This window comes from Lolium perenne, chromosome 6 (genome assembly GCF_019359855.2).
Source record: "Lolium perenne isolate Kyuss_39 chromosome 6, Kyuss_2.0, whole genome shotgun sequence".
Lineage (NCBI taxonomy): Eukaryota > Viridiplantae > Streptophyta > Magnoliopsida > Poales > Poaceae > Lolium > Lolium perenne.
This window is the reverse complement of record NC_067249.2, coordinates 118,679,486-118,697,610: the sequence shown is the minus strand read 5'-3', so window position 1 is coordinate 118,697,610 and position 18,125 is coordinate 118,679,486. Positions and strand designations below refer to the sequence as shown.

The window sequence follows — 18,125 nt, the reverse complement described above, 5'->3', positions numbered from 1 at the left end:
ACAGGCTGTAATAGCTTTCCTCTCCTGTCCTCCTCTCCTTCCCCACGCTAACTCCATATGCGTGAGAACTTGTACCCGGATTAAGATCCAGCTACCTGTGCGTGACGCGAGGGCAGTGATCGAGATCGTAGCAAGTGGTACAAGAGCCAAGGTTTCGATCCCCTTTTTCTTCCGATCTGAATCTCATCCTGTTGCGGTTGGTAAATCCAATTTCCGGGTGCGATCCGCTTGGATTCGCACAAAACACTTTCGAGTGTACCCGTGATTGGTACGACGGACATAGATCGAGCCAAGACGACGAGATCCGGAAGATTGAACCTAACCGAGCGCGTGGAGATGGCAGGGCTCTCGGTTGCAGATCTTCGGCAGTTGATCGCCGCCACAGCGGAGGCCAACAAGGCCACGGCAGAAGCGGGGCAAGCCAACGCCGCCCGGATCACCGACCTCAACGCCACGCTCGACCGATTGGCGCTCTCCCAGCAGGAGCTCGTGCGCCACACCACCAAGGTCGACAACACACTCGACCGAGTGATTCAGGCCAACACCGCCTTGGATCTCTCCGTCTCCGACCTGAAGCAGTCGATGGAGCTGGTAGCCACACGCCTCGCCACAGTGGAGAAGGCGCGGACCACGCTCTCGACCCCGGGCACCGCCGAACTATACCCGGGTTCGCTTCGGCCCAGCGGGCGCCGTTCATCGCATCAACACCAGGGTGTTGGTACTGCTGAGGCTCAGCCCTCCAGTCACGCCCTGGTCAGGGGTGAGCATGCTTTAACTACAGCTGATCATTTCACTTTGTCTGATGAGGATGACGAATTGGAGCACACTGAGTATGATCATGTCACCTCACACCGCCCACAGTCAGGTCCAAAATTGCCTCGATCTGATTTTCCCCATTTCGACGGTGACAACCCGAAATGGTGGAAGAAAAGTTGTGAGAAATATTTCAAATTATACAGCGTCCAGCAGCGTTTGTGGGTTGATTTTTCCACCATGCATTTCAAAGGGAATGCAGCATTATGGTTGCAGACCTATGAGGCATTACATAGCATTGCTACATGGCCAGAGATGTGTGTAGGTGTTTTTGCTAAGTTCAATAGGGATAAGTACGGCAAAATTATGGACATGTTTTTTGCACATAGGCAAACAGGAAGTGTAGATGAGTATGCTCACAAATTTGATGAACTCATGCATAAGATTTTGCTGTATAATCATGCATATGATGAAACCTTCTTTGTTAGGAGATTCATAGTTGGTCTTAAGTCTGACATTCGTCGAGCTATTAAATTACACAACCTTGGCACAGTTGATCTCGCGTATTCTATGGCTCAAACGCAGGAAACTCTATTGGTGGAAGACACTCAAATGGTCAGCAACAAGTACAGTCAGCGTGATGCTCTGCAGATCAGATATAAGCACAATGGACAACTCCCTGGTTTCCTTGGACCTACTCCTGATGATAAGAAGCCTGACAGCAAACCTCCGCAGACACTAGCAAGGTTTGATTTTCTACGGGCTCAACGCCGTGCCAAGGGAGAATGCTTTAAGTGTGGAGAGAAATATTCTCCCACCCATAAGTTCCCAACTCAGATCCAGTTGAAGGTGTTAGAGGAAATTCTGGAATCTCTTCAGATAGAGGAGCCAACTCCAATAGAGACAGATACAGATACCTCTGCGCCGGGAGGAGACGACACTGACACTGAAAAGATGATGAAGTTGTCAGTCCAAGCTATGTCAGGAACAACAAGCAGGAGAAGTATGAGACTGTAAGGACAAGTGGGAAAATACACAGTCCTGATTCTGATTGACTCTGGCAGCTCTAGCACATTCATTAGCCAACAGCTAGCTGACCGGCTACAGTACACAGCCACAGATATACCACCAGCTAAAGTGCATGTTGCGGGGGGTGGAAAACTAGCATGTACAAAAGTGTTACCTGAAGTAACCTGGCATACACAAGGGCATCAGTTTGTTACTGACCTAAAAATTCTGCCTCTCACATCTTATGATATGATTTTGGGAATGGATTGGTTGGAGTGCCAAAATGATGGCAAAATGTGGATAAATTGGAAGAAAAAGATGATGCGGTTCAAGCATCAGGGCAAGAGAATCACACTCCGTGGAGTTCAGCACACCATGGACACTTGCACAATGATCTCTGCATCCAGTATGCATGGATTACTACAGAGTGGTGAAGCATGTCAAATTCTAGAGTTGCATCATATTGAGGATGCAACAACAGCTCTTGACCAGGCAGTGCCAGCAGAAGTTCAGGCAGTGCTCCAACGGTATCAAGCACTGTTTGAGGATCCAAAAACCCTACCGCCACACCGCAGATATGACCATACAATTCCTTTGCTCCCCTGCACAAAACCAGTGAATGTCAAGCCCTATCGCTATGCTCCTCATCAGAAGTCAGAAATAGAGAAGCAGGTGGCCGACATGATAGCCAGAGGGATAATCCAAGAAAGCACTAGCCCTTTCGCCTCTCCAGTACTTTTGGTTCGCAAGAAGGATGGAACATGGCGGTTCTGCATTGATTACCGTGCACTGAATAGCATCACACTCAAAAACAAGTACCCAATACCGGTGGTAGATGAGCTATTGGACGAACTGGCAGGAGCACAGTGGTTCACCAAACTGGACCTCCGTTCTGGTTATCATCAGATCAGACTTGCCCCAGCAGATGAGCACAAGACCGCCTTCAAGACTCATCAAGGGTTGTTTGAATTCAAAGTAATGCCCTTCGGCCTTACAAATGCACCAGCCACATTCCAAGCAGCGATGAATTCCATGTTTGCACCTCTCATCAGGAAGTGCGTGCTCGTTTTCATGGATGATATCCTCATTTACAGCCCCTCTATGAAGGACCACTTGGCGCAGCTGCAACATGTACTGGATATCCTATAGCACAACCAACTGACTGTGAAAAGGAGCAAGTGCATGTTTGCACAACAACAACTCGAGTATTTGGGGCATATTACCAGCAAATCTAGTGTAGCTACTGATCCTAGCAAGATAAAAGCAGTGCAAGAATGGCCTGTGCCAACTAATGCCAAGCAAGTGCGAGGTTTTCTGGGCCTCACAGGATACTACAGGAAGTTCATACAACATTACAGCTTGATCAGCTGCACGTTGTCAGATCTGCTCAAAAAAGACACGACGTTCAGATGGAATGCAACAGGGCAGCAGGCCTTTGACCACCTGAAGCAAAAAATGCTGGCAGCACCAGTCCTGGCCTTACCCAACTTTGTTGTACCATTCACTATTGAAACCGATGCGTCAAAACGAGGTGTTGGAGCAGTCCTCATGCAATCCGGGCACCCAGTGGCATATTTGAGCAAAGCACTAGGGCCGGTAGCTCAGACACTATCCACATATGAAAAGGAGTGCCTGGCTATACTGCTAGCAGTCGACAAATGGCGACAGTACCTGCAACATGCGCCGTTCACAATTGTCACTGACCACAGAAGCTTAGTGCATCCGTCTGACCAAAAAATCACCACAGAGATGCAACAGAAAGCGTTCGTGAAACTAATGGGCTTGCAATACAAATTAGTATACCGCAAGGGTAAAGATAATACTGCAGCGGATGCTCTCTCCAGGAACCCAGCTGCCAATGAACTATATCACATTTCTGTAGCCAAACCAAGATGGCTCGAGATCATTGCAGAAGGATACCTCAAGGATCCAAAAGCACAGCTACTTCTACAAGAATTAAGCTTGCACAACCCAAATGAGAGAGGCTATGCTTTGTGCCAGGGAATCATACGATTCAAGGATCGCATTTGGCTTGGTAACAATCCTGAAGCTCATCAGGCCATTCTTTTATCCCTACATTCCAGTGGTGTGGGAGGTCACTCGGGATTCTTGGGAACATATCAGAGAATTAAAGCATTGTTTGCTTGGCCCAAGATGAAGGCACATATCAAGGCATATGTGCAACAATGTCAGACATGCCAGCAAGCCAAAGGAGAACATGTTAAATTGCCTGGCTTGTTGAATCCCTTACCAGTACCAACAGAAGCTTGGAATGTCATTAGTATGGATTTTGTCGAAGGATTACCAAAATCTGGCTCATTCAACTGCATTCTGGTCGTCATCGACAAGTTCACCAAGTATGGACACTTCATTCCATTGGCACACCCATATACAGCTCCCACAGTGGCAGAAAAGTTTATTGATACAGTCTACAGACTGCATGGCCTACCGTCAGTGATCATTTCTGATCGAGATCCAGTCTTCACCAGCAAGGTTTGGCAGGCGCTATTCAAGCTCTCGGACACGAAGATGAACATGAGCACAGCCAACCATCCACAAACCGACGGACAGACGGAGAAGATGAATCAATGTCTGGAGACATATCTCAGGTGCGCCGTTCATGCTACACCGACCAAGTGGGCTCGCTGGCTTCCGCTAGCTGAATATTAGTACAACACAAACTATCATTCGGCTTTGGGGAAATCACCATTTCAAGTCCTCTACGGATACCAGCCACGGCATCTGGGCATCGGCAATCTGCAGGCCGATACACCAACAGAACTGGCAAGCTGGCTGGACAGACGCCAGGAAGATGCTGCCCTGGTAAAGCAACACCTGATGCGTGCCCAACAGCGCATGAAACACGAGGAAGACAAGAAACGCAGCGAGAGAGATTCCAAGTGGGTGATCAAGTATATATGAAGTTGCAACCGTATGTGCAGATGTCAGTAGCACACCGAGCAAACCAGAAACTCTCCTTCAAGTATTTTGGTCCGTATGAGATTCTAGCTCGCATCGGCAAGATGGCATACAAACTCAAGCTTCCAGCAGGATCTAAGATACACCCAGTTCTGCATGTATCCCAGCTGAAGAAACTGGTTCCTCCTGACCAGGTCCATGACTCATCTATGTCATTCATTTCAGTTACTAATGACTCTACCCCAGTGTGTCCCAGTAAGGTTCTGCGACGGCGCCAGATCAAACATGTCTGCGGCTACATCTCACGGGCTCTCATCGCTTGGGAAGGAGCCCCAGAATCATTGGCGACATGGGAACCGGAAGAAGAACTCCGCCGCCATTTCCCAGGTGCTGCTGCTTGGGGTCAAGCAGCTCTTCAAGGGGAGGGGACTGCTACGACACCAGCCACCAGGCACAGGCGTCGTCGAGACATTGGACGGGCAATGGGCCGGCCCAGGAGGCGAGACGTGGAAGGGGTACAGCCCAAGTCGAACGAACCGAAGCTACAAGGGAAGCAAGTCGAGTAGTCGACGGCATCAAGAACAGAACAGCTGTAATAGCTTTCCTCTCCTGTCCTCCTCTCCTTCTTCCCCACGCTAACTCCATATGCGTGAGAACTTGTATCCGGATTAAGATCCAGCTACCTGTGCGTGACGCGAGGGCAGTGATCGAGATCGTAGCACACTTCGTGCAACTTAGTCTGCTAGCTACCGTATATTTAAAAACTTAATTTGGATCAGCCTTTAGACTATGATGGTTGCTCAGAGCATCTCCATAAGGAGTATCCAAAAGCCCCCAATAGCTGGATGGGGGTGCAGGCGAAAAAAAACTTGTCCAGCTGGCGTCATCATATTTTCCAGGTCGAACCCAATTCACATGGGGCTAGCGGGGAGCGCCGGATGGCCGAAATAACGCTGCGGGCTAGCCCTGTCAGCGAGTGGAGATGGAATCACGAACCCTCTCGCCCTTTCTACCCGCGTGATCTCTTCTAGAATGAAGTCTTCACGTTTTGCAGCCCATTTTGCCTTCGAGTTAGATACATCTACTCGGCTTTTCACTTTCTTGAGCTCACCATCCAGTTGTTTGATGCGTTGAAACTTTTCTACGTACAACGAAGGGTCAATGGTTCGAGTGATGGTGTTGGCAATTCGGGATGCGCTTAGCTCTTTTGGCATTGATTCTTGACCCGAAGGACCATAGGTGGATGTCGAGGAGGACAAGTTGTTGATGTTCATTTAAGGAGCAAAAGAAAACATCAATCAATGTTCAAGATCATATATTACAAAAGGGAGCGATATTCAGTTACTAGTCATAAGACATACATATGGCGGGTTCATTACATACAAAATAAAAGATACTAAGGAAAACCAAAGACTATCTACATCATGTCGACGGAAGTAGTAACACTGGATGAAGGTGCTTCAGCCGAGGTTCCAGTGGTTTGGGTGCCTGGGGCCTCCATCAGAGCAACTAGCACCTTAGAGCATCTCCAACAGGCGTGGCAAAAGGCGTGCGTGATAAATTAACCGCCGATTTGCCACGCGCAAGAGCCCGCGCGAACCTCCAGCGGACACGCAAAAAAGTCGTGCGCGCTAAAAGTTTTGCCCCGCGCGCACTTTTGCGCCATCCTGCGCGCCAAACTTGCCACGTCGATTGCATGCACTGGTCATGGAAGAACTTCCCGTTTGCCTGGCAAGGTATATACATAGGGCGTTATGGATATTGCAGTGTGGTGCTTGAAGCTGTGACAGCTTATGACCCGTGGATTTGGCATTCTTTCTTTGGCATGGTGGGATCACACAAGGACATCAACGTGTTGCAGCAGTCTCCGGTGTTTAGCAAACTAGTGGAAGGTCATGCTCCACCATGAAACTATGAGATCAATGGACACCAATATACCAAAGACTATTATCTAGCCGATGGTATACATCCAAAATGGGCCACTTTTGTCAAAACAATCTCGACTACATCAGATCAGAAGAATTGCCACTTTGCTTCGCGATAGGAGGCTTGCAGGAAGGATGTCGAGCGGGCATTTGGTGTGCTTCAAGATTAATTTGCAATTGTCCGGTACCCTGCTCTAAGCTGGCCTCACGACCAAATGTGGGAGGTGATGCAGGTTTGTGTGATCATGCACAACATGATCATCGAGGATGACCGCAAGAATCATGTCAGGACACATGTTGGTCCCTATGAGTGCAGGGCCCTCTTGTAGAGGTTGATCATGAGTTGCCTGCAGATTTTGCTGATTTTCTCGCCATGTACCCAGAGATTCGTGACAACAATGTTCACGAGCAACTTCAAAATGATCTCGTTGAGCATATGTGAATGATCACTGCTATAGCTAGATGGCACTAGGATGCGGCTATAAAGCTGCTACTTCTACAGCCTATTCGGGAAGAAGTGCTATTGTAAGAAAATGGATAGATAGAAGCGTTTTTAATGGTGACTTTAAATCTACGAGTGTTTAAATTATTTCATGTACATTTTGATTTATGATTAATTAAAAGGGATTTCTATTTTCGTGCCCTTAGGTCCTTAGTTGAACTCAGTTTTCCCCAGCTCCTTAGTTTTTCCTCAGTTTTTCCCAAGTCCTTGTCTGAACCCCGCAGAAGGAGCTCGGACGGAAGGAATCCGTTAAGTTGACCGTTCCGTGCTGACGAGTGGGGTCGTGTCGTTTGTGGGCCGCGTCATGTGGGGCAGGTAGGAAGGGACCGCGTGGGACAGGACGAGACCGTGTTTGTGTGGCCGTAGCGTGTGGGGCCATAACGTGTGGAGCCGTGTGGGTCCGAGACGTGGGCACGAGTGGTTTCTGTCTCTTTCTCCCAGATTAGCAGTTTTCAATGTACCTTTTTCCTCTCTCTCTCACTCGACCTCATTCATATTTGATAGCCCAAATTCGTAGCAAATCTAGAGCAGCTTCACCTTCTGTTTTTTAACGCTATTCATTTCTTTATGCCTTCGTTTTTACCCAATCAGGTAGGAAATATAGGGCACAAATCTAGAGAAAATATAGGATAAGCTGCATACAGCAACCAACATAGCATAGATATATTCACGACAGATCCAACAGTAGTACCGATAGATACAACATAAGCTACATTTTGCATAAATTTAAGCTGCTCTACAGATAGAGCAGTCACATACATAGAGTGCAGTAGGCACGTTCAATGCCTCCAGGTAGCGCCTGTGACTCGCTTGGAGGTTGCGCAGGTGAATCCCAAGTGCTTTGTGTTTGGTCATTAACGCATGCACGTTCACGGTCGGTCCAACTCTAGCGCCACATCTGCCAATGGATTCAGCATGGTTCACCAGGCAGTTGAAGTCGGTGGCGCGGAGCTTCCTATTGCAGAAGGGGCACTTGTAAATGCCTCGAGCAAAGGGGCCATCGTAATGGCCAGACTGTAGCCTACTGAGGACGTGACGAGTCTTGGTGTGGAAGGACTCGTCGTCCCTGTCGACGTCGCTGCTGTGCACCTGTCACGTAGCACCAAAGATCATGCAAAAAACACGGAGTCAATTGCAACGATGATGGAACAAAGAGTGAACAAAGATCATGCATGTTAATATGGGCTCGAAAAAAAAGAGGTAGCCTCAATTACATTGGACACACTTATATCCAGGATTTGAGTTAGTAAACCAAAGATCATGCACAACAAATTTGCACACACCAATTGTTTACTGACCAAACCCTGAATCAATTTGTGCCCAAATATTCATCATCATCGGCACAAATCTTAAACAAAAGCAAATCACAAACACTAATAATGCAAGATCTAACACAAAAGGATTGAACTAGGAACAGACGAACCCTAATAACGTAAGATCTAACACAAATGGATTGAACTAGGAACATACGAACCCTAATAACGCAAGATCTAACACAAATGGATTGAACTAGGAACAGACGAACCCTAATAACGCTAGATCTAACACAAAAGGATTGAAAATGGGATAAGAAAAAGGGAGCAAAGGGTTACCTCTGGCTCGTCGTCGACGATGCTGGTGTCGTAGGGGTTCCCCGGCGCGACGTACGGCACTGGTTCGTACGGGTTCCAAGCGACGGGGGCCTGGACGGTGGCGGCGGCCGATACACCGGCGGCTGATGCGCCGGCTGCTACGTTGGAAGCAGCGACAGGGGCCTGGACGGGGCAGCAGCCGATGCACCGGCGGCTGATGCGCCGACAATGGGCATCTCATTCTTCTCCATCGCTGGCGGTTTTCTTCGGGGTTTTTTCTTCGGTTGTGGAGAAGATGATGGGATAGGAGAGGTGGTTGCAGTGAGAACGTGCGTCGAGGGAGAGAAAAAGGGCTGTATAAAGACAAAGGTGGCGTGTACCGCAACACGCGTCCGCTATGCACGGCTGCAGCGTGCACCGTGACATGAGTCTAACCCTGGGACGTTTGGTGTACTCAGTTATAACCTCGGGCCTTATACAGAAATTTTATCTATACTCATTTTTACCCTCGAGTACTTAGACTGGCAAGTGCAATATACTCAGTTTTACCCTCAAGTAGCTGGTCAACAAAGAGTCAACAAATAATATTAACATATCTAATTGAGTCATGTCATGCGCACAAAAATCCAAAAAAATAAAAATATAGTGGCACCTACTCATGGAGTCTTCCTACGCAACCTGCCACCTAGAAAACCTTAATAAACATATATAAATCAAGTTTTACCACAAATTGCCACTTCTCAGAATCACTAGTGTAGCTATGAAGATGCATGGTTTTCCACTCAAACCCCTTTGCAAAACATCTTCCCCAAAAATATAGTTTGTCTAAATGATGCCATAATTGTCACACTCATGTATATTTGAATTGCAAATAATTTGATGTAGCCCAATATGAATTATATTGTACAAAACACGCATTTTTCATTTTGTTATTCTTTTGTTTGAATCCCTTAGTCTATTTACTATTTATGTGCCCTTGGATTCTTAGTACTACTCAGTTTTTCCCTCAAGTTCTGTCACAAATGCTCTTAGAAGCCCAAACTTATCCTGATTGGTTGAGCCGTTGTCACACGGATCGACTCCACGAACCGTTGGTCAACTGATCTAACGGGCAGTATACCCATCTCTGTCTCTTCGTGGCCACCCATCTCTCTCTCTCTCTTCGTGGCCACCCCTCTCTCTCTCTCTGTCGGTGGAGAGTTCCACCCCTCTATTTATGTGCAATAATGAGTTTGCCACGTAATATAGTTTGCGGATTTCGGTGAATGCATTATTTGTCACCCCTCTAACAATTATCAACTATCTTTAGCTTTTATTTTCTTTTAGGGAATATAGTTTGGGATATAGTTTTGGTAATTTGAAACGGCCCAAAAGTGGTATAATTTTGGTATAAACATGAGGCATACATATTTTGCGGATTTTGGTGAATGCATTATTGTCACCCCTCTAACAATTATCAACTATCTTTAGCATTCCTTTTCTTTTAGGGAATATAGTTTGGGATATAGTTTTGGTTATTTGAAACGTCCAAAAGTGGTATAATTTTGGTAGAAACATGAGACATACATATTTGGCATATTTGGGGGATTTTGGTGAATGGATTATTTATCACCCCTCTAACAATTATCAACTTTCTTTAGCATTCCTTTTCTTTTAGGGAATATAGTTTGGGATATAGTTTTGGTTATTTGAAACGTCCCAAAAGTGGTATAATTTTGGTATAAACATGATGTATACATATTTGCGGATTTCGGTGAATGCATTATTGTCACCCCTCTAACAATTATCAACTATCTTTAGCTTTCCTTTTATTTTAGGGGATATAGTTTTGGCATATTTGGGGGATTTCGGTTAATGGATTATTTGTCACCCCTCTAACAAATATCAACTTTCTTTAGCATTCCAATATAGTTGGTAATTTCGGTGAATGCACACACTAACTATGAAAACAACTACAAGTACATGTAACTGAATAATGGATTTGTAACAAGGTATCCCTTGTAACAACTTCTAGCGCCTGGTGAGCAATGATAAGAATCCGATCGCAATTATACAACAGAAAAAACAACCGGCCATCAGATTAGCTTGCTTCTTCAACTCGATCAGCTGCCTTAACTGCTTGTTCATTTTCTTCAGTTCTCCCTTCACTTCCACCAGTCCTGCATTGGGAGCATTAGGCATAATCGGAACGGCTCCTCTCTCCGCCGCATTCTCTACAGCAAGTCCCCCCCTCCCAAATTGCGCTCCCCAATAGCCCCAATTGATTCCTGCAATTGAAGCCTCTTAACGTACACATCGATCCACTCGAAATGCATGTATTTCTTCAGGATCTAAATACAACAACGTGAACCCTAAATCCCAAATTCGAGGGAATAACGAGAAAATCGAGAGAAAACAGATAAATTGGAGCGAGATCTAACCTTATCCCCATCTCTATATGGCAAGCTATCGCATGCAAGGAACTCACGTCCATGGTTGCCGTTGTCGTCCGTCTTACAGATCGACCGCTTCAGAGGCTCCTGGCGTGGGCAGTCAGGGCATCTTGTCAAAGGCACGGGTCCATACTGCGGCCATGAAGAACGGGAGGTCGAAGAGAAACTAGACATCACCCGCCTGCCGGAGAAGAAGAACAATGGGGCGCGGAGAAAGAAAGGGGAAAGCAATGGCACGGGCACGGGCGTGGGGAAAGAAAGGGGAAGCAATGGCACGGGCATGGGCGCAGGGCTGGCTCGGGCTCCCATTTTGCAACGGTCACCTGGGTAAGCTGTGGGTCCAGCGCGCTAACATGGACAAGTTGTGGGTCCCACGATGATCTGGATAAGTGGAGACATATCCACTACGGGGCACCAACAGCGGCCCCACTTGCCAGCACCAACCAACGTCAACTAAACGGGAATCCTATGTCCGAGCTCCTTCTGCGGGCTTCAGACAAGGGATTGGGGAAACTGGGGAAAAACTAAGGAGCTGGGGAAACTGAGTACAACTAAGTACCCAAGGGCACGGAAATAGAAATCCCTAATTAAAACTACTGCCTCCGATTCATATTACTTGATGCTAATACAGATGTAACTAGACACATTTAGTTGTAGATACATCCATTTTAGCATCAAGTAGTATGGATCGGAGGGAGTAGAAAAATAGCTTGAAATCTCAAAATATTCCCAGTGTCATGTTTATCTGGGGTCAGCTACTCCGGTACCCAGCATAGTGAGATGGCGATGAAGGTTCTCCGCAGGGTTAGCTGACTCAGATGCCCCAGCTCTGTCCATGAATCTTCCCTCACATGACTGGCATTACTAATTTCAGACTAGCTGAGTGGTGCTTTTATAGCAATCACAGGCGGTGTCAGTACAAGTCTGCCGCAAGCAAGTCTTCAGAACAGTTCAAGGGCGATTGGATAGGGTAGAATTGGATAAAATTAACCCCTTTCCTCAAAAGAATACACGAAATGACTTCCGGACAAAACTATTTCAGTCCCCTAACTGGCTTAGGGGATTGAAATAGTTTCGCCTAGAGGTCATTTAGTCCATTCTTGAGAGGAAAATGGTTAATTTGTCAAATTCATGCGGCCACGGCCGATGGACTTTCTTCTTCAACACTCTACATGGCCGCGACTGACAAAAGGACAGAGGAATTGATAGATGAGTACTGACTGAGGTACTGATAGGACAACTCTACTGCAGGGGCTTGTACCACTTTGCTTCGTGCGTGACCAATCTCTCCCGTATCCAGTGGAAACCCATACTGACATTTGCTACCGGGTCCATAGTCAACATCACCATAAAAGGTGATACATGTCTCCCGCTTCATCCAAACAGGCTAGGCGTGCTCTGCCTCTCTCCACTCGTGATTTTTCCTGGACGAAAGCTCAACAAATGTTGCAACAATGAGGTGGGAGCCACATAGGGGGGCACTTTTTTTCTTTAAGGTGGGCCGCACCTTCGCAACTAGATGAGCCCGTATTTTTTCTTAAAGACTAGTTGAATGCCCGTGCGCTGCTACGGGATCAACTTTTTTCTTTATCACATCGGTAAACATAGGTGGACATTTTTATATTTCAAAACGGCACCATCCAGCTGAAGGAAAGAGCACGCATTTTAGATTTACTCAGACCATACTGCACTGCCACCGAACAATAATCAGTGTACATGTGCATCAGCTACTTACTTTGTCAAATGCATCGAGCACAATATACTTAGTTTTCACGACCTAGCTATAAACGCGAATGTATTTATTTTCCTTCCTCCTCTCAGCCACCATGTGCACCATTTCTCCTTCCGAGCCCATAGCCGGATTGCCCCCATCCTGCAAAAAAAACACGTGCAAGTTGAGTAGGATTTCTAGCGAAATTTTTTTAAATAATACACATTTTTTTGTTTATTTCAGAAATAATACTCGGTTTTGAGATATTTCAGAAATAATACACTGTCGGGTTCAGGAAACCCGAAATTTGAAACTCGGGGTAGAGGAACCCGAAATTTCAAAAATCGGGGTAGAGGAACCCGACTAATCCTGTTTCCGCGCGAAAAAGAAGGAATTGGGGTAGAGGAACCCGAAATTTCAGAATTAGGGTAGAGGAACCCGAAATTTCAAAAATCGGGGTAGAGTAACCCGAAATATGTGGGAATCTCGGGGTCGCCTAACCCGATTCACTAATATCGGGTTTCTAAAACCCGATTCTTTCTTTTCCTTTTCTTTTTCCTTTTTCGCCCTCCCGCCAAAAGAATAAGTCGGGTTCCTCTACCCCGATTTTGAAATTTCGGGTTCCTCTATCCCGAGTTTTAAATTTCGGGTTCAACGAACCCGACGGTGTATTATTTCTGAAATATCTCAAAACCGAGTATTATTTCTGAAATAAACAAAAAAAAATGTATTATTTAAAAAAAATGCGCGGATTTCTAATAATCTCACAACAAACAACCCATCACTCTCTACCCTCTTTTCAGTCAACCACCCTTATCAACTATAAACCCCGACAGCATTTGATGAAAGAAAAAAAACCTGGCAATGGAATTGATGGTCGGCTTCAGTTTTGGCTCTGCTCCGCCTCTCGCAAGGCCTTCACATCTACTTGGCCCGAGAAAGCACCATCATTCAGTCCGCATCGCTAGCTCCTTGTAAGTTGTCCCTACCAAAAATGCATTCCTCGGAAAAAAAATCACATGAATAAGAAAAATCAGCAATGGCTGAAAGGGTTTCTTTGTATTTTTGGCTTGATTAACATCCATGTACACAATAAACTATTTCACCAATGAGTAAGAAGTAAATTAAACAGATATCCATGTTCAAGTGCGCTACTTGGTGGGAAGGAAGATAATGACCACCATAGACTCCCTAATTTAATTTTGTTGAATCTGGTCATGAAAAATATGGTCAATTGGTTACTTATCTAAAGGCATTCACCGATGAAAAACCATCGGTGCATGTTGCTATTAGCAAAAATATGGTATTTGCAAAAGCATATATTCCATAAGTTGACTTCCTACACCAAGACCATCATCCTAATTACTGAATGTTTTTTACTTAGTACTACAAAATTAAGTAGTGCATGCATATCCAAAATTTCTACACCACAGTTGTTAAATTTGTATGTTACATTCACCTAAAAATAATCTATTAGCATGATAGTGACTTGTCATCATTTCTACAATATTACCGAATATTTACGTATGTATAACACACTTATAAGCATATGTGCAGTTCTTTTCAAAAAATATCTGAATCCTCCAATCGTGCGCACTCTTTTATAAAAGCATATACAACTGAGTACTCTATGAGTTGACAAAGCACTTTATTTGCTGTTTAGAAACTATATCTTATCTGGAGTAATTGTATTCAACACATTACATACAATCGCTTGTTGTCCCACAAGTAATTACAGAGTATATATTATTTATATATCGATGAAACTTTGAATATATTTATTTATATAGTCTTCTAAACAAATGCCTATTTGTCAGCTCCAACACTTACAAAAAAAAATCCTCGGTAAACAGGTACATATCTTTTTAGCCTGCATTTCATGTATACTATGTATGTGAGTCCTACGAATAGGGCATTCTATCTCCTACATTAACTCCATACAAATACTCCATCAACACATTCTCAGTTTCTCTCTATTAATATAAAGGTAAGGAAAGCCCTAAATTTCTGCACTCACAAACTTGTCCAGAAAATATGAATCATCAGCAAACAGAAAAAATCAAGTTCTACACAAACCTCGTCCTGGCTCCAATGGCGTGATCAACAGGCTTTCCTTCACCACCGTCGATGGACACAATTGCAAAACTTTAGAAAATTAAATTATCTATCCTCTTCGCTGCTATCTTCCCCTTCCAGCCTCCCTCTGCATTTTTTGGCACTTGTTGACACAAAATCTGATAAGTCAACGAAGACACTGATCTGGAGCAAGAAATATAAAAGAAATCTGATAAATCAACAAATGTGTTGATGTCTGACAACCTGGTCCTTATGTCCATACATACGAAATCAAGAAATACAAGGCATCGACAATTCGAGATGGAGCAAACCTTGATAGCTCGACATAGATGCCCCCGTTGATCCGTCTGTCCATGGTTAATGTGAATGTCCAGGAATCTAGAAATGTATTCCCGATCAATTTCGACACACTGAAGAATGTACTCGTCTCTACAAAGAGTGATTAAATTTGATATTAAATCACTCAGGGATGGGATATCACATTGAAGAAACTATCCTCACCATTAGATATTGCAAAATGTCAGGTGTTGAGTTCCTCAACTAATATATACGAACCACAGCTCCAAGAATGCAGGGAAATAATGCAAATGTGTTGATACCAAAGAAATAAACCTAGAAAAATTGAGACCAATGGAAAGAAACATTTTAATAATGCAGGGAAATAGCTAACAGACCCTACAATGCTCCTGACATGCTCTAAAATTAGCTAATAGTCCCAATAATAGCAAGTGCAGATATTACATAGAGTAGAGGGCAGGCAGTGTTGCATGTGTTAGCACAACAGATCATACCAAGATTTCAATTTCTGATGGGATAAGAATATATATCCGGCAGAATGAAGTTAAGTAGTGACCGCAGTTCTGCTATGTTATTCTGAATAGGTGTTTCAGTCAAAAGGGGCTTGTTATCCATTGAAATGCACCTTACCTCCCTCAGTAATTAGAACTCCTTAATTTTTAACTGGTGCCCCTAGAAAGAGAAGTAGTGGGATGTCACATAAATACATAGGGAAGGGGGGAAAACATCTAGGAAAATAATTGAGAGCATGTGCTATTCCATTATTTCACCTACAAGAACATACTTCCATTTATAAGTAGCTCATAACCAGCCGGTTACTTATATATTTCAGTTTGATATTTCCAATTTTATTTGCTATGGATTGCTCCCAAAGTATGTTGTTTCTTTGATGTGAGTACAACATCAAGGTACCACTAATATTGGTATTACTTTCAGCACAAATACCAATGGATGGTATAGAATCTACCGGTTCAAACCAGTAAAACCAGCAACCGACATATTTCTTGGAATTCAGCTGTACATAGAGCACTAAACAAAATGCTTCCTTAAAACAGTGCTCTCATGAACCTAAGTGGCTGCAAGTTGTTTAGAATTCTACTGTCGTTTAATATAATAGGCCCTGAACCCTAAAAATTGTTGATCACACAGGGACATGTATTAACGCTAGTCTACATCCAACCAAACCTAGCGGCACTCTATACATGGCCATCTCATATGAAATGATTATTATCAGAACGTCAGGAACAACAGTTTTGTGGTATTTTCTCCTTACCTCTCCCCGAGAATCTTACGTTCCATGGTAAATCGGACCAGTCAGAGATGGATCAAACCTAAATTAAGCATTGAGTAGCTTTACAGAGATGTAGAATTGAGTAGCTTACAAAGAAAAACGGGTTTCTATCTAACCAACTCTCCGGAGCGCCTCTATGATTCCGTCACTGCCTCCTCTGCCCCGTCGCCATCGCCGGCGGGCTCCGGTTGTTGCTTGATTTCCCGTGCCCCGGTCGCAGCAAGGTCCTCCGCCCATGCTCGCTCTCGGCCGCAGCTCGGTCCACTCGGCAAATCTCCTCTTGTGCGCGTGGCACGGCCATGTCGGACCCTATGACCTACAGGCTGCAGATCCCAGAGGAAGAGATGCCACTCCCTCTGCCTTTCATGCGCGGCAGAGCAGGTCTCACACACGTGGGGCACGAGCAGTGGAGGTGGTGGTGTTGGGGATCGAGGGGGCGGCGGTGGAGATGGGGAGAGTGGAAGATTCGGTTTGGGGTTTGTCCTGGAAGGAAGCTACGCGAGAGTGACGACCGGCTCCGTGGGTTTCGTTGGGCTTGGCCCAATGAGGGGAAGTGGGACGAAACGGCGACGTATCCGGAGCGGAACAGACCATCGACGAAGCAGACGACGTACCGTCTGACGACGGAACTCGTTCCTCTTTTTTAAGTAGTAGAGAAATCATATATCCTTCACCACGGCAGTATATATTCAGCACAACCAGCTGCTGTTGAAGAAAACACTATACCGCTTTACGCTTTCTTCCATCCCTATGGCGTGGTTCGCGCGATGATGTAGCACTCGACAGAGGAGAAGAGCAGCCAGCCGGTGCACGACGGGGTCTCTCCTCTTCGTCCGTCGGGTCGAGGAGAGCAGATAGCCTGCGAAGACCGGAGCCAACAGAGGGTGCAAGAAGCCTCGGTGGCGTCATCGACGCCGGCACCGACACATGGACTGAGCCTACACTTAAGTCCATAGCTGTGCCGATCTGCCACATGACGCCGACTCAAGGTATACAACCATGTCCCGGCACTCATCGATCAGCATAGTTGTGTTGATCTTTTCATACGATTGTATTTCTCTGGTAATGGGACATGTAATCTCTTGTTATATATGTGGGCTCGCTAGATCAATTGAATCGTGTGTACTTTTTATTGTTTTGTCCGTACTTCAGTACTGCACCATATTACTCCGCATATAATTAAGGTTAGATTCAAAGTCAAATATCAATATTGTTTGAAAAGCTTATGTAAGTTTCTTACTATATGCAGAGATATATATACATGGACGATCACGACCGTAACACGATGCCTTGACGTGGATCAGTTATAGCTCGTCGCTGTTGTGATTCTTCGGTGCACTGCACCAAACACTTCTTTTATTAAGAGTGTTTCGTGCAGTGTGATCAAAGTTCCACAACGGTGACGAAATTAAATTCCAGTCACACTGCACGAAAGCAAAATCTCTTGCGTGAACATGCTTCTTAATCATGTACGGATAATTATTATTACTTCAATCCCGTCTAAATTTAGTTCGTTCTTAATCTTACGTGCTATTTTTGTTCTTGTTGTTGAAGCATACTTAAAGCGGCACATGAGGAAGATGCGTTGTGGACTGTGTTTTGCTGTTTCTGCTAATGGGGTTTCAAACCCGACCCCAAAC

General features: G+C 45.1%; 1 protein-coding gene and 1 long non-coding RNA gene across 2 annotated transcripts; one reads left to right on the top strand and one right to left on the bottom strand.

Moving 5' to 3' along the window:
- Window positions 1-336: 336 nt before the first annotated feature.
- On the top strand, window positions 337-5,319 carry LOC127319533 (uncharacterized). Its single transcript, XM_051349503.1, has 4 exons — window positions 337-1,766; window positions 1,818-2,816; window positions 2,934-4,370; window positions 4,941-5,319. The coding sequence occupies exons 1-4, from the start codon at window positions 337-339 to the stop codon at window positions 5,317-5,319; spliced, it is 4,245 nt and encodes a 1,414-aa protein (XP_051205463.1).
- A 7,430-nt stretch (window positions 5,320-12,749) lies between these two features.
- LOC127319546 (uncharacterized) lies at window positions 12,750-15,429 on the bottom strand. Its single transcript, XR_007862551.2, has 3 exons — window positions 15,209-15,429; window positions 13,680-15,055; window positions 12,750-12,983 (listed from the first exon to the last, which is right to left on the bottom strand). It is a non-coding gene; the product is annotated as an uncharacterized lncRNA (long non-coding RNA).
- Between the last annotated feature and the right edge of the window lie 2,696 nt (window positions 15,430-18,125).

Bases quoted from the DNA above. Each gene is read 5' to 3' on its own strand.
- LOC127319533 (XM_051349503.1), top strand. From the start codon at position 337: ATGGCAGGGCTCTCGGTTGCAGATCTTCGGCAGTTGATCGCCGCCACA. The intron at 1,767-1,817 runs GTAAGGACAAGT...TGACTCTGGCAG, and splicing joins AGCAGGAGAAGTATGAGACT to CTCTAGCACATTCATTAGCC. The intron at 4,371-4,940 runs GTGCGCCGTTCA...TGTCCCAGTAAG, and splicing joins TGTCTGGAGACATATCTCAG to GTTCTGCGACGGCGCCAGAT.